The sequence below is a fragment of the Catharus ustulatus genome, chromosome 29, assembly GCF_009819885.2.
Source record: "Catharus ustulatus isolate bCatUst1 chromosome 29, bCatUst1.pri.v2, whole genome shotgun sequence".
Classification (NCBI taxonomy): Eukaryota; Metazoa; Chordata; class Aves; order Passeriformes; family Turdidae; genus Catharus; species Catharus ustulatus.
In genome coordinates this window covers 5768630-5783081 of record NC_046249.1, presented here as the reverse complement: position 1 = coordinate 5783081, position 14452 = coordinate 5768630, and the positions used below count along the sequence as shown (strand labels likewise).

General features: G+C 56.7%; 2 protein-coding genes across 9 annotated transcripts in view; both read left to right on the top strand.

The window, feature by feature from the left end:
• The window catches only part of PIP5K1C (phosphatidylinositol-4-phosphate 5-kinase type 1 gamma), a 52312-nt gene extending 45050 nt beyond the window's left edge, over positions 1-7262 (top strand). For 6 of the 8 annotated variants that reach the window (XM_033082091.1, XM_033082089.1, XM_033082088.1 and 3 more), the window contains 2 exons: positions 2420-2503; positions 3349-7262. In XM_033082091.1, the coding sequence (XP_032937982.1) occupies positions 2420-2503; positions 3349-3351 (87 nt within the window). In that variant the 3' untranslated portion in view covers positions 3352-7262. The remainder of the gene's footprint in view (positions 1-2419; positions 2504-3348) is intronic. The other 2 variants (XM_033082095.1, XM_033082093.1) reach the window with 1 other exon arrangement.
• Positions 7263-7471: 209 nt separating this feature from the next.
• Positions 7472-13024, top strand: CACTIN (cactin, spliceosome C complex subunit). The gene is made up of 10 exons (XM_033082098.2): positions 7472-7768; positions 8141-8630; positions 9403-9498; positions 9941-10086; positions 10184-10346; positions 10451-10568; positions 10792-10984; positions 11356-11478; positions 11613-11881; positions 12342-13024. Exons 1-10 carry the CDS (start codon positions 7500-7502, stop codon positions 12830-12832), a joined length of 2358 nt encoding a protein of 785 aa, XP_032937989.1. The 5' UTR covers positions 7472-7499; the 3' UTR covers positions 12833-13024.
• Positions 13025-14452: the final 1428 nt, after the last annotated feature.

The following is a 14452-nucleotide window of genomic DNA, read 5'->3' as shown; positions in this document are numbered from 1 at the left end:
CTCTTTCATCCTCTCTTTCATATCACCCTTTTTTTTCCTCTGTTTCCTTTCTCACCTCACTTGTCCTGGGGCCACTCAGTTCACAGATGGGAGGTACTGGATTTACTCTCCCCGCCAGCGCAGACTCCGAACTACCTCGCGTTCCTCTGGGATTGTAAGTGACCACGCCAGCACAGCATGTAGGGGAGCAGAGCTGCAGCTTTGAAACACTGGGGGCTGCACCCCATTTCTCTCAATGGCTGGGGCTCTGGATTGAGTGGGCATTAGGAACCAGCCCAGTAGAAATGGGGGAAGCCTATCAAAGTGACACCAGTGGATCTCCTTGTAGGATCTGAGAGAATCATGAGCTCTGTCCTTTTCTGCAGACTGGTGACATAGCTCCTACCCTGGGATGGGCTGTAGTGTCACCCAGCCCTTGGGAAAAGTGAGAGCAGTGAGGCCCTGGCACATGTTGCCCAGAGAACCTGCAGTTGTCCTCTCCCTGGAAATGTCCAAGGTCAGATTGGATGGTCTTGAAACGACCTGGGACCAGTGGAAGGTGTCCCTGCCTGTAGGTGATGTCAGGCTCAGCTCCCTCAGTCCAGGAAGAGGGTTTTAAAGACACCATTAAGATCTTTTGAAGCTTCTAAAACTCCAGTTGCAAACAGATCTGTTTTGGCTTGTGGGGAGCAGCTCATAAACCAAATGAGGCAGGAGCTGGTGCTGTTAGGGCTGGTTTCAGCTCTCCAGCCCTTCTCAGCATCACCAGTGTGCTCCCTCCTCACTGAAGGTGTTCTGTGAGCAGGCAGGATTTTCCTTTCCAAAAGATGGTGGGAGGCATTAGAGATTTTAGGGCCTGAATCTAGAGCTGAGATTGTTCTGGGGTTTAGCATTTACATTCTCAGGCTTTGGGAAAGCTGCTGTCCCCAGGGGGTGGTGGCAGTGCTGCTGGAGCCTTGCTGGTGCAGCCTGGTGCTCCAATTTGGGTATTTGGGTTACAAGCAGGGTGCATGGGGAAGGAGGGGCAGGAATATGCCCCTGACCATGGCTGATGGCATGAGGAAGGTACTGCACTTCTGTGGGCAAACAGGCAATTCCTCCTGCAGCTCCTGTCCCTAAGCTGGGTTTGGCTGCTCTGGCACCTGAAGGGGTAATGCCAAGCACTGAATGCTCCTTTATCTCCCACAGCTCCCCGCATGCATCTAAGCTCCTAAAAGGCTCTGAAAGAGACTGGCTGGAGCATATGGTTCAGTCAGGAAGAATGAAGCATCATGGATGAAAAAGAGGATGTGGGACAAGCTTGATGTGGTGGGGAGCTTTCCTCAAAGAACCTCTGACAGAGCCCTGTGAGAAGCTCCAAACAGGAGTTTCTCAACCTTCCTTCCTCCCAGCAGTCTCTGCTAATGGAGCTGCAGTTACTGGAGGGTTCAGTATGTGGAGCCCAGTGCTTCAAAGCTTCTCTGGCTTCTTTGTAGTTCCTTGTACATTGTCAACTGTCACGCTTAGTTCCTCGGCTGGGAACACCAGGCTTCTTCCAAGCATCCTGTTCTGCTTCTCTTCCTTTGCAAATGTCAGGCTGGGTCAAAGGGGGCAGTTTCTTCTCTGTGAGAGCTCCCCTGGAGACAAAAGAGCCTGTTTGCAATGTAAATGGGGCCCCCCTTGGGAAGCCTGGAAGCAGAGACCAGCCCTTGAATCTGTGCTGTGGACGCAGCAGTGTGTCTTCTCACACCAATACCCAGTACTGTGATAACTGTCCCTCAAGGCACACCTCCTTCCCCTCATTCTTTCCAGGGTCCAGTTGTGTTTTGCCTCCTGTGTTGTACTTGTTCCCATCACCCCACTGTCTCCAAGATCTCAGCAATAACTGTTTCCTTTCTGTGGCCACCATCCGCCATGGTCTCACTCCAGCTCCACTGCCTTCTGCAAAGAAGGAGGAAGGCACAGCAAACAAACCCAGTTTCCCTGTAAAAGCCCTCCTGGACATCAGTTTGTAGCATGCACAGGGCTCAAAATGGGAGGGTGAGAGCTGGTAGCAGGTAGAAGGAACCCAGAGCTGTCACTGCTCTTAGGTAAGTCACTTCCCAAATCTCTCGGTTTCTCTGGAGCCGGGTGATGCCATGGCAGGGAGATGAGGTTTCCCTGACATCTCAAAAGCTCTAAAACTCTGTCCGTACAAGAGGAGAGGTTGTACCCCCACTGCAGCTGGCACAGGTCCCATGTCCTGTTGGCAGGGAGCAGGTATGTGCTGAGGATGAGGAGGGCTTCTCTGCAGAGAGCTGGCTCTGGGCTCAGTGCTCTCCTCCAGGTGGACAGCTGTTCTTACTGTATTGTTTCCTACTCTTTTTATTTTCTCCTTTTATTTTTCCTCTTCTCTCCTTTGCTCCCTGCTCTGCTGCTGCTCTCCCTGCATTCTCCCTGCCGTCTCTGGCCACTCTGGCAGCCGACAGACGAGAGGAGTTGGGTTTACTCCCCGCTCCACTATAGCGCTCAGCTCCACTCTGTCTCCGATGAGGAGAGCGATACAGTAAGTGTCCAACAGCTGGGTGCTGGGTGCCCGGTGGGTCGAGGTTGGAGTTTGTGCTCCCTCTGCAAGGTCAGCTTGGCCTCTGGCAGTGTGGGGCTCCTGCATGGCTGTGGCACAGCCTGGCTGCCTCTCAGGTCAGCTCTGTGCTGGCAGAGCCTGGGCCTGCTCAGCAAGGGCTGTGGTTTATTCCCAGTTGTTTGGTGCAGGGAAAGCTTTGGGGAGCTCAGGTTTTCCAGACATGTTGCCGTTTCTGGAGGATGTACAACAGACTCTCTGGTTGTGCTGGGAAGTTGGTGGAACACAGACCTGACTGATGTGGGCACTGGTGCTCAGGGGTTGATCCTTTTTCCCCTCATTGAAGAGCCTGGAGCATACCCAGAGAAGGGAGTGGAGCTGGGGAAGGGGCTGGAACACAAATGCGATGAGCAGCAGCTGGGGGTGCTCAGCCTGGAGAAAAGGAGGCTCAGGGGAGACCTCACTCTCCACAACTCCCTGAGAGGAGGATGTATCCAGGTGGGGGTTGTGTTCTGCTCCCAGGGAACAAGGGACAGGACAAGAGAAAACAGCCTCAAGCTGTGCTAGGGGAGGTTTAAGTTGGATATGTGGTAAAATTTCTTTACTTGAAAGGGGGTTGTCAGGTATTGGAACAGGCTGCCCAGGGCAGCGGCAGCGTCACTGTCCCTGGAAGTGTTCAAATGACGTGTGGCTGTGGCATGTGGAGACATGGGTTAGTGACGAACATGGTGGTGATGCTGGGCTGATGGCTGAACTTGGTATTCTTGGAGGTCTTTTCTCACCTTAATGATTCCATGATTCTGTGACTCTGTTCTCTCTGCCTCTTGCAGTAATCTCTATGCAGACACAGAAGTCCCAGAGAGCAGCGATTCCCTCTGCAGGTCGATGTGTTCCCTTTTCGTTGATGCAGCCATTCCAGTGGGATGGGGAAGAGCTTGCTGACACCAGTATTGCTGCACTGCAGGATCCCGGGCACTGCATTTCAGAATGGAGCAAAACTATAACCATGTATTTCTACTTACCCCAGACGTGGGCAGCAAAGAAACCACCCGCTCACCCGCAGCTCCTAGCAGAGAATTCCAGCAGGGTGTAGAGAATCCTGGGTAGTAACACAGTGTTTTCCAGATGTGCACTACCGTAGCTACCTATCCATGTGTGATACTGTGAACCTTTTTAATTTTTTAATCATGTATTTATTTCTTTTATCTTTGCACAGAGACAGCACAAATGTGCTTTTTTAAACATTTAGTTTACTGCACTTTTTTTTTTTTTCCATATATTTGTGCATCAAAAAGGAGCATGACACTTCACTGAAGAATGGGTAGGAGCACATTGCTGGGGAGGGCAGGGAGCAGAGTGGCTTCATGTGAGGCAGCAGTGTGGTCTGACCAGCTGAGGGAGTCAGGAGGTTTAAGGCTGTCCAGACTCTGCCACAGTTTTTCCAAGTGGCCCAAGGCGAGTCACTAAACCACTCTGTGCCTCGGTTTCCCCCATGCTAGTGGGTGCACAGTACCTGCTTCTGTTACAGCACTTAAACCCTGGGATGAAAGGTGCTATGAAAATGAAATGTATTAAAGGCCATGGAATAGAATTGCTCCCATGTTACCATAGTCCAAAGCAGGCACGCCAATTCATTTGGATCCAAACTCTCTAGTGACTTCTCCTGTCTGTAACACTGCGGGGCAGCACACAGTTCCTGGTGACAGTGACGTGGACTCCTCAGCTCTCCCCGAAGTCGTGATGGGTTCCACCTTCACCCTGTGCTGCACTGCTGCGCCACCCCTCCCTCTGTGCTTGGAGTCCACACTTCATCCGACCAGCCGCCGCCTCCTCCAGCCCCACAGGCATGGACAGATGGGAACTGGGCACCTCCCAAGCCTGGCCACGTTGGAGGACGAGTTCCCCACTCTGCCCAGCCCTCGTGGGGCATGTCCAGACCCTCCATCCTCCTGGAGCCACTCAGCCCCTCATGTGCTCGTGGGGTGTACACTGGGTTCAGAAGGGAGACAAGGGCATGTTCACACACTCAAGGCAGAAATGGGAGCCTGGCTCTGCCACAGAATTGTGCCAACTGCTGTGCTCGGGGACTCTCGGACAGAAAGCTGGGTGACTGGGGTGTTGCCTGGGGTCACGTCTGCTGGTGGAAATCCCTGCTGCAGGTGTCTGAGAGGGTTTGCTTTGCGAGGGCTGCGTAAAGGTGAGAGAATTTGATGTCACGGGGTAGTGTTCAGGCTCATCCATCAGCAGGACACATATCATAGCATAGTCTGGAATCCAGCAATCTCATCCTCATCTCCCAGAGAGAAACCAAGAAACCCTTTAGACCAGAGGGAGACAGGTTTTGTTCATGTACTTTATGAACCTCGCTTGAAAATAAGGTTGAAATCTCTTTATTCCCTTTACAATCTTAACTGTCCTTGGGATTCTTTGTAGAGGGGTGGGGAAGCGGGACCCTGCTCTCAGGCCTCAGTCCCCACAATCTGTCTTCACAGCAGCACTCAGGAGTGGTTATGTTGGGTCCCAGAAGGTAGCTGTGCTGATGGGAAGCTCTTCCTTCTGTACTGTCCTGAACTTAGTGAAAATCTTCAGGAACTGATGTTTTTTTCTTGCCCAGAATGCAGGACCTGGACTTCTCTTCCCTGCCTGTAGATGCAGAAGGCTGTGTGAGTTGTGCTTCTTTGGAGCACAGTCTGGGGATTGTGCAAGTTGCTGCTGTTCATGTATCCATGTATTTACCAAATAGTCTATCAAAAGTCAATCTCAAGAAACTCTCCCCTTTCTATTGCTGCTTGACAGCTCATTCTCCCAGCTGCAGCTCCTGCCCTATCCCACCTTCCCGTGCACACAGGGGGCTCTGGCTCGGGGGTTGGTGGAGGGGAATGGGAGCCTTGCAATACCTACAGCCTCATCTACCTTTGGTCTCAAGGCAAGGGGCTTCAAAAAGATAAAAATTCAACCTCTTTTTCCTCCAGCAGTGTGTGTAGAGTGTCCAGAGGGAGCCACACCTGTGCTGCAGCTGCTGCTGTTGGGTGCTGTGCTGGAGGAGGGGGCTCCGGGGGGGAAACCAGGGTGGGCTCGAGCTGGTCTGGCCCAGGCCCCTGCCCTGGGACCACCTCAGTCAGGGCTGGAGGGTTTGGCCTCATCAGGACTTTCCAGCCACCTGAAATCAAGCATCTTTTTTGAGATGGTTTAAGCATGATTGGTAGAGATTTTGTTTCTTCCCCTCGTTTCTAGGGGGTCTCTGAAGCTTCTTGGCCTCTGTGCAAGGAGTGTCCCAGAGAATGAGATTTGTGAGCTGGAGCTGTACTTGGGTCCTGAGAGAGGGGGTGAACCCAGAGCTCCTACAGCATGTTCATTCAAAGAATTGTCTTTCCTTTCTAAGATGATCCTTGTACAATTCTGTACACTTTGGGCTGGTCTGGACGGGATGGGGTAGTCCTGTAAGAGGACAGGCAGAGACTTAGAACAGCTTTGTCATGGGGACAAAGAGGAAGCTTCCTGTAGGCAGATACTGATCTGAAATGGAGACTGCCCTTGTTCAGGCTGGCACAGTCCCTGCCATGTCACTTCCTGTCCCAGCAGCTCAGTGCTGAGGACCTGTTCGGCCTCTGCTTCCCATGGAGGCTGAAAGGACTTTGGATTTTAGAGCTCATTCTTGGCCCCCTCTGCATGGCATTGTAGGGGAGTAGCACAAGCTCTGGAGCATGTCACATGTACTGCCAGTGCTGCCTGGGTAAGAACAGCACTTGCCCATGGCAAAGAGCACCCTTGGTTTGAGTGTTCCTCCATCTGCACTTCAGCTCATTCTGGACTTGAATGCTGTTCTCTGCCAGGTTCTACTGAGTGAGCCAGCAGGTGCTGTCTGGGCTCTCCATCATTAAAAGAGTCTTGTACTCTGAGATTTGACCCCACAGGACATCCCCTTCCTACGTAGGTCTGTGTGCCACGGCTGTCCTTCATCCCCATCGTCCCAGCCGGGATCTCAGGCTCTCTGCGACATGTCCTGACCATTGCCTGGTGCTGGAGCTGCACGTGAGCTCTCGCTGCCACGTAAGGGACTGGCAGGAGAAAATGGGCATCTCTGTCCTTGAGTTTGCAGTCGGGCTCCTATAAAGGCTCTAGGGCAAACCCAGAAGCTCGTAGAGACCCTCAACACGTGCAGAGGGGATGCAGCTTTTGGTTGCCCCTGCCTCTCTGGTCACGTGTGCTGGAATTGCATTTCGGAGAGCTTTTTAGCAAAGCAGGAGCATTCATAGACCTTGGTCCGAGGCAGGCAGAGGCGCTTGCAGGGCTCCATAACCCCCTGCATTCCCCTTACCATTCCCAGCCACTGCTTCAGCGCTTCTCAAATGGACAAGGAGAGGCGTCCTGGCTCTTGTCTGAGGGCTTTTTTCTGTCCATGTCTACATGCGCCAATTCTGTCCTGATGGCTGTCCCTCTTCCCACCCATGCCTGTCCTGGTGGCTGTCCCAGTCCCCACGCGTGTCCCGGTGGATGTTCCCGTGGATGTTGCTGTTCCCACACATGTCCCTGTCCGCGCTGCGCGTGCACCGTGTGCCGAATGTACAGCGGAGGGGACGCCGATGTTGGGGTGTTATCCTGTCTCTGTGTTGGGGGCTCGAGGCCTGGGCGCTTTTTTGTTTTCTGGGTTGTTTTGAGGGTTTTTTCTCCTCCTTCTCCGGGGAGCCCTTTTTCCAGAGACCTGTACCCCGCTCTGATAAAACGTTCTGCAGTCTGTGCTGTACTCTCCGGGGTGTCCGCCTCCTGTGTGGGCGCCGTGTGGGCGCGGCCCGGTTTGGGGAAAAGGGGCGCGGATCGGGACAGACGAGAGCGGCCGCGCTCCGCCCCCGGCACGGGGCTGCCCCGCCGCCCGCCTGTCTGCGCCGCGGCCGCTGGTGAGGCGGGGTGGCTGCAGGCAGACTGCGGGGCAGCCTGGTTCGCTGAAGCCCCGCGAGGCCCCGGGGCGGAGCCGCCGCTGCCGATGGGCTCCGAGTCGCGCAGCCCGGGCCGGGGCGGCCGCTCGGAGCGGGAAAGGGAACGGGACCGGGACCGGGACCGGGACCGGGACCGGGACCGGGACCGAGACCGGGACCGAGACCGAGACCGAGACCGAGACCGAGACCGAGACCGAGACCGAGACCGAGAGAGGGAGCGAGATCGGGGTCGCTCGCGGTCCGGGAGCCGCGGGCGGCGGCACCGCAGCCGGAGCAAGAGCCGGAGTCGGGGCCGACGCCGGGAGCCGACCTCGAGGTGAGTGGGCACCTAACCCGGAGCGGCCGCGTCGTGTCTGTGGGGCAGCGGGCCCCGGCGAGCGAGGCTGATATGTTGGGGCCCGCGCGGCCCGAACCGGCCGCAGTCCCCACCCCCGGGCCCGGCGGGGGACGGCAAGGGGTGCTCGGTCCCGCCGGCCTCGGCGAGGGCCGGGGACGGGGGCGAGCGGTCAGTCAAAAGCGCTGCGCTGGCCCGGGGCGATCAGGGATGGAGGGTGCAGGTACCCCTCTCTGTCTCGGCACTGCCAGTGGCGCCGGTGCTGGGCCGGCCTGACCTGCGGCGGGGAAATGCTCTGTACCCGGCACGGCTGTGGCATCCTCCCGCTGAAGCTATCTGTGCCCCCCTCCCCAGCTCAGACTCCGGCGATGAGAGACAGAAATGGAAAAAGAAGAAAAGAAGCAGCAGCCGGGACCGGCACCGTAAGGACCGGAGGAAACACCGCTCACGGTCCCGGGGCCGCTCCTCCGGCTCCAGCCCGGAGTGCGGGCGGGACAGGGCAGCGCGGAGCCGGGAGCGGCGCCGCAGGAGAGATGGGTCCAAGTCCTCCGTGTCCTCCGTCAGCTCCCCCTCCCCGCCGCGGCCCCGGGGCCGGGAGGAGCCGGGGCAGCAGCTGAGCCTGCAGGAGCGGCTGAGGCTGAGGGAAGAGAAGAAGAAACAGGCGGCTCTGCTGAAGGCCCTGGAGACACCAGAGGAGAAGCGAGCACGGAGGTTGGCCAAGAAGGAAGCCAAGGAAAGAAAGAAGCGGGAAAAGATGGGCTGGGGTGAGGAGTACATGGGCTACACCAACACCGACAATCCCTTCGGGGACAACAACCTGCTGGGCACGTTCATCTGGAGCAAGGTGAGCTCTACCCTGTCCCTGCAGACAGGCAGGGGGAGTCAGTGAAATCTGTGCCCGAGGTGGGCTGTGTATCCAGAAGATAGATTGAGCACTGGAGCTGCTAGAAGCTGCAGGCTGAGTGCTGGACAGCATTTACTGGGTCAGGGACGTGAGGATGGTAACAGGAATGCAGCACTTCTGCTGTAGGGGTGTTCAGGGTTAGGGAGAAGAGGCTCTGGGGAGACCTTAGAGCTCCTTCCAGTGGCTACAAAGGCTCTAGGAGAGCTGGAGAGGAACTTTACAAGGGCCTGGATGGGCAGGACAAGGGGGACGGCTTCCCACTGCCAGAGGGTAGGATTAGATGGGATATTGGGAAGGAATTGTTGGCTGTGAGGGTGGGAAGGCCCTGGCACAGGTTACCCAGAGCAGCTGTGGCTGCCCCTGGATCTCTAGAAGTGTCCAAGGCCAGGCTGGACAGGACTTGGAGCAACCTGGTGTAGTAGAAGGTGTCCCTGCCATGGCAGGAGGTAGAACAAGGTGATCTTTGAGATCCTTCATGATTCCATAATACTGTTGTGCTAGCACTCACCTTGCCAGGCCAGGTGGGCTATGTGTCCTGAGCCTGGGTTTGCTGGGGGACTTCAGGAGCAGTGTCTGAGTGATTTAGGAGCCTTCAACAGTATCAGACCTCACTTGAGCAGTAGAAATAGGTATATGGAGTAGCATTTGCTGGCCAGTGAGGGGCTGTGGAGCTCCTTGAGTTCTACAGCTTCCCTTGGCCATTCTGTTCAAGGCACTGGAAAAGAAAGGGATCAGCCATCTGGACGAGAAGGACCTGAAGGAGAGGAACAAGCGAATCCAGGAGGATAATCGCCTGGAGCTGCAGAAGGTGGGATAAGATGTCCTTTCCATGTCACTGTCTGATAGAGAGCCCTGTTTACAGCCTAGTTCTGTTATTCTCTGGGAAGTCCCCTTTTTCTTCTCCTGGGTGTGTCAACTCTATAGGATTTTGGGGGCCGTAGAATCCTGTCTTCTGCTGTTCTGAAACTTCTTCCCTTGGAACTGAGCCCAGGAGCTCAGGAGGTGCTGAGTAGGATAATGCCAGGTCATGACACTGAGACACTCAGTTGTGCCTGTGTCCCCTGTCTCCCACAGGGCTGGCAGTGAGCCCAGGCAACCTGGTCCCCCACTCTTCAGGAGCTCAGGCTGATGGCAGGAGCCAGGGCAACTCAGGGGCAGGTCATGTCATGACTGTGTCCTCGAGCAGGTGTCTGTGGTGTTTGCGCAGTGGCCCATCAGCAGTGGCCTCACAACTCTGTCACCCTGGGCAGGTGAAGCAGCTGCGCCTGGAGCGGGAGCGGGAGAAAGCCATGCGGGAGCAGGAGCTGGAGATGCTGCAGCGGGAGAAAGAGGCAGAGCACTTCAAAACCTGGGAAGAGCAGGAGGACAACTTCCACCTGCAGCAGGCCAAGCTGCGGTAGGTGTGCAGCTGCTCAGAGCCAGGCCTGGCAGGGAGCAGAGGATGGCACTGCTCAGTGTCCACCACTGTCTCTCTGTTCCTCTCCCTTCACCAGGTCTAAGATCCGGATTCGGGATGGGAGGGCGAAACCCATTGATCTTCTAGCCAAGTACATCAGTGCAGAGGATGATGACTTGGCCGTGGAGATGCATGAACCCTACACCTTCCTAAATGGCTTGACCGTCTCTGACATGGAGGACCTGGTGGAGGACATCCAGGTGCCTGCTCTGCTGCCCATCTGCCTGGGCTCAGGGCTTCTCTACCAGCTCTACTTTCCTGCTGATGGTGTGTAGCAGGTGCCTGATGTGTCTCCTGCCTGCAGGTGTACATGGAGCTGGAGCAAGGGAAAAACGTGGACTTCTGGAGGGACATGACCATCATCACGGAGGATGAGATAGCCAAGCTCCGTAAGCTGGAGGCCTCTGGGAAAGGAGGACCAGGTGAGCAGGAGAGCAGAGCCTGTCAGGGACTGTGAGTGGTGGGTCATGCAAGGTGCAGGGTCTGCTGTGTGTGCTCAGGATCAGAGGGGCTGTTGGACCTACTGGGTGGAGGCTGTGGGTCTGGCAGCTGTCCCTGGCTGGGGTCCAGCCTCCTGCTATTGGCAGAACCCACGTGAGTTCAGCTGAGTGCCTGGAGACTGACTGTCTGCCCTCACCTTTCCAGGGGAGCGTCGGGATGGTGTCAATGCCTCAGTCAGTTCAGATGTACAGTCCGTGTTCAAGGGGAAGACATACAACCAGCTGCAAGCTCTGTACCAGGGCATCGAGAGCAAGATCCGGGCAGGAGGGCCCAACCTGGACATTGGGTACTGGGAGAGCCTTCTGCAGCAGCTGAAGGCTTATATGGCTCGGGCCAGGTAAGAGCAGAGAGTGGGGGCAGTGCAGACCCTGCTGTGGACAGAGATGGGGAGGCATAAACCCAGTTGGTGGAGGGAATGGGGTAGGGTGTTTTACCTTTTCTGAGATGGCTGATTTCTAAGAGGGGAGCAGGGCAGGACACCCAGTCCCTTCTGCAGTGGTGATGTTTAGTGAGGTCTCCAAGAGGGAACTGAACTGGGGTTTATTCAGCCCAAAGCTGTCCAAGCCCAGCAGGTTTCTGCCCATGGAGGTGGGTGTCACAGCTTTGGGCTGAATAAACCCCGGTTCAGTTCCCTTGTGGAGACCTCGCTAAACATCAGAGTGAGGTGGTTCTGCTGGGCAGGACCTGACTGCTCCTCTCCTCTCTCAGGTTGCGGGAGCGGCACCAGGACGTGCTGCGTCAGAAGCTGTACAAGCTGAAGCAGGAGCAGGGAGTGGAGAGTGAACCGCTCTTCCCCATCATCAAGCAGGAGCCAGCTTCCCCCAGCGACAGGTGAGCAAACACCTGCGCCTGTCCCCAGGCACAAAGGCAGCCTTGTGCCCTCACCCTTCCCGAGGCAGAGCTCAGGTGAGCAGCGAACGAGGATAACATCCCCGTCCTAGTCCTCTCTTCTCCGTTCCACGCAGGCTGGATCCTGAAGAGAGCCTTGAGGTACAGCCAGGGCCATCCTCAGAGCCAGAGGCAGAGCAGGATACGGAGGCCAAAGGAGAGGCGGAGGGGGAGGCCGTGCTTATGGAGGAAGATCTGATCCAGCAGAGCCTGGATGATTATGACGCGGGCAAGTACAGCCCTCGGCTGCTGGGCCCCAGCGAGCTGCCCTTTGATGCCCATGTGCTGGAGGCCGAGGAAGACATGCACCGGCTGCTGCTCCTGCGCCAGCAGCTCCAGGTGACAGGTGAGCCCCTGGGCAGGCCCTTTGCCCGCCAGCTTTGCAGCCTGCATGGCATGGAGGGTATGCAGTGATTTGGGGTGCAGCACTGGAGAGGACACTGCCCTCAGGAAAGGACAAGAGGTGGATCTAGGGCAGGCACCCAGAGCTGACCTAGCAGAGGAGTGCCCTTGGAGCAGAGGGTACTGTGGCCTGGGCAGGAGCAGGGAGATGGTGCTCAAGGGGACCTGCCTCAGTGCCACCAAAGCGTTTGGGTGCAGACAGGCACAAGGGGTGTTATGGTCAGGTTTTCCAGCACAGCTCAGCCCAGTACCCGCTCAGAGCCTGCAGGGCAGCCCATGCTTTCCCATGTCCGCTTCTGCATCCTCTGCACAGCAGCTCCTTCTCTGTGTGCCTTGGAGCACTGTCACATGGCCCAGGCCTGGCTGGCACTGCAGAACCTGATGTAACCTCTCCTCCCCTATAGGCGATGCTTCTGAGAGCACCGATGACATCTTCTTCCGAAAGGCCAAGGAGGGCATGGGCGCGGACGAGGCGCAGTTCAGCGTGGAGATGCCGCTCACGGGCAAGGCCTATCTGTGGGCTGACAAGTACCGGCCACGCAAGCCCCGCTTCTTCAACCGTGTGCACACAGGCTTTGAGTGGAACAAGTACAACCAGACCCACTACGACTTCGACAACCCGCCCCCTAAGATTGTGCAAGGCTATAAGTTCAACATCTTCTACCCCGACCTCATTGACAAGCGCTCAACGCCCGAGTACTTCCTGGAGGCTTGCCAGGACAACAAGGACTTTGCCATCCTGCGCTTCCATGCTGGGCCACCCTATGAGGACATTGCCTTCAAGATCGTCAACAGGGAGTGGGAGTATTCCCACCGCCACGGCTTCCGCTGCCAGTTTGCCAATGGCATCTTCCAGCTCTGGTTCCACTTCAAGCGTTACCGGTACCGCCGGTGAGGGGCTGCTCAGCGCCCTTGGACAGCTGGCGTGGGGTGGGTGGGGGTCTCATCCCACAGCACAGACACTGTTCCATACATGGTCTCAAGGCCTGGCCCAGCACTGGGCCTGTTCCTTGAGGCTTTTCTCTGTCTTTGCAATTATCATGAAGGACCCTGAGACTTTGGTATAAATAAAATAAGGGTTGTTTTAGCCATGAGATCCTGGGCATGAGCACCCCCACTGCTCCTGCATGACATCACCAGCCAGCTGGACACTGGGCCAGCACTGTAAACTCTCCTGGGGACTGAGTAGTGCTTGGGGTGGGGTGTCCTCACCCCTGTGTCTGTGGGGTCTGTTACCCCATCCCCACAGAGTCGTCAGACTCACTCCTGCCACCTCTTACGAGTGCCAGATCAGTCCAGCTGCTGCTCCCCAGCTGGAGTCACAGGGTGCTTGACTTCACCAGCCCAGTGCTGCTCTGTATCCTGCTTCACAGAGGGGCCCCTCACCCTCCCCCGGGCCCCATTCCTGGCACAGTCCTCCCCTGGGATCTGGCTTCTCCAGCCTCGGAGCACTGCCACATCCCTCAGTCCTGGCTGTAGCATGGGAGCCTTTAGTGCTGCCAGGCGCCTGCTCTGGTGGAGTGTGGGAGATGGATGCCGCTTGGGATATTTCCTTACAGGGGAAAATCCGGATTCCAGCGCCTGCAGTCCCTCCCACACCATGGCTGTGAGGCTCTCCCTGCCCTGGGCAAGAAAAAGCTGCACTCCCCAGTATCCTGTTGGTGAGGTGGGGGTTCCTAAGGGCCTCTAGTGATGTTTAGATGGGTTTTGGGCACCTTAGGGGCACTTCATGGTTGAGCTGGGACTTGCTGATGTTGGTCCCACCAGATGATGACCATGGGCATGGTCACACTGTCTGGAATCACCCCACATGGCTCCATCCCCACAAGCCTCCAAACCCTGGGGTATACCTACTCAGGTGGGATGGGTTGCTAGTGAGTAGTGCCCAGGGGTGCAGGAAACCTCTGCCCTGGCTTCAGTGAGATGCCATTTCTTACCTGCATCTATCCTCTCCCCACTACAGGCCCATGGTGCAAGGACTTAGGGGGCTGCCCAGTTCCCCAGCATTAGGGCAGAGCAAACCCTGCTATGCAAGGCCTTGGGGGCTGCCCCATGGCTCATGCAAGTTGCCTTGTCCTGCTCCTGGTTCCTCTGGCTCTATTGGCAAGATCCAGAGCCAGGGTAGGAGCTGGTGCTCAGGAGGTTCCTATGCCGGCCCTGGCCACCTTGGAACTTGGCCTGCCTGCAGATGGGGGTGGGGGACCCCAACTGCCTTGGTCCTTCACACGGGTACCTCTTCCCCATCCTGTCAGGCATCCCCAGGGGCAGCAGCCCTGGCCTCCCCTTCCTGTGAGTTATTTCCAGCTGCTGCCTGTGCAGGGAGGTTTCGAGTCTCAGTGCAGGAAGTGAGTGAAGGCCAGGCCAGGGAGGAAGAAACAGGGGAAAAAACTCAAACCCCTGAGCTGGTGATTGGTGCCTGCCCTGCTCAGCTGCAAGGCACAGACTCCCTCCCCATAGCCCATCCCTTTCCTTCCTGGGCACACACAGCGGTGGGGTATCTCCCCCCAGAAATATC

What these genes read in the sequence shown, in the direction of transcription:
- CACTIN (XM_033082098.2), top strand. Translation starts at nt 7,500, where the DNA reads ATGGGCTCCGAGTCGCGCAGCCCGGGCCGGGGCGGCCGCTCGGAGCGG. An exon ending in ACCTGGTGGAGGACATCCAG is followed by an intron (nt 10,347 to 10,450) that starts GTGCCTGCTCTG and finishes TCCTGCCTGCAG; the next exon opens with GTGTACATGGAGCTGGAGCA. An exon ending in CTCTGGGAAAGGAGGACCAG is followed by an intron (nt 10,569 to 10,791) that starts GTGAGCAGGAGA and finishes TCACCTTTCCAG; the next exon opens with GGGAGCGTCGGGATGGTGTC.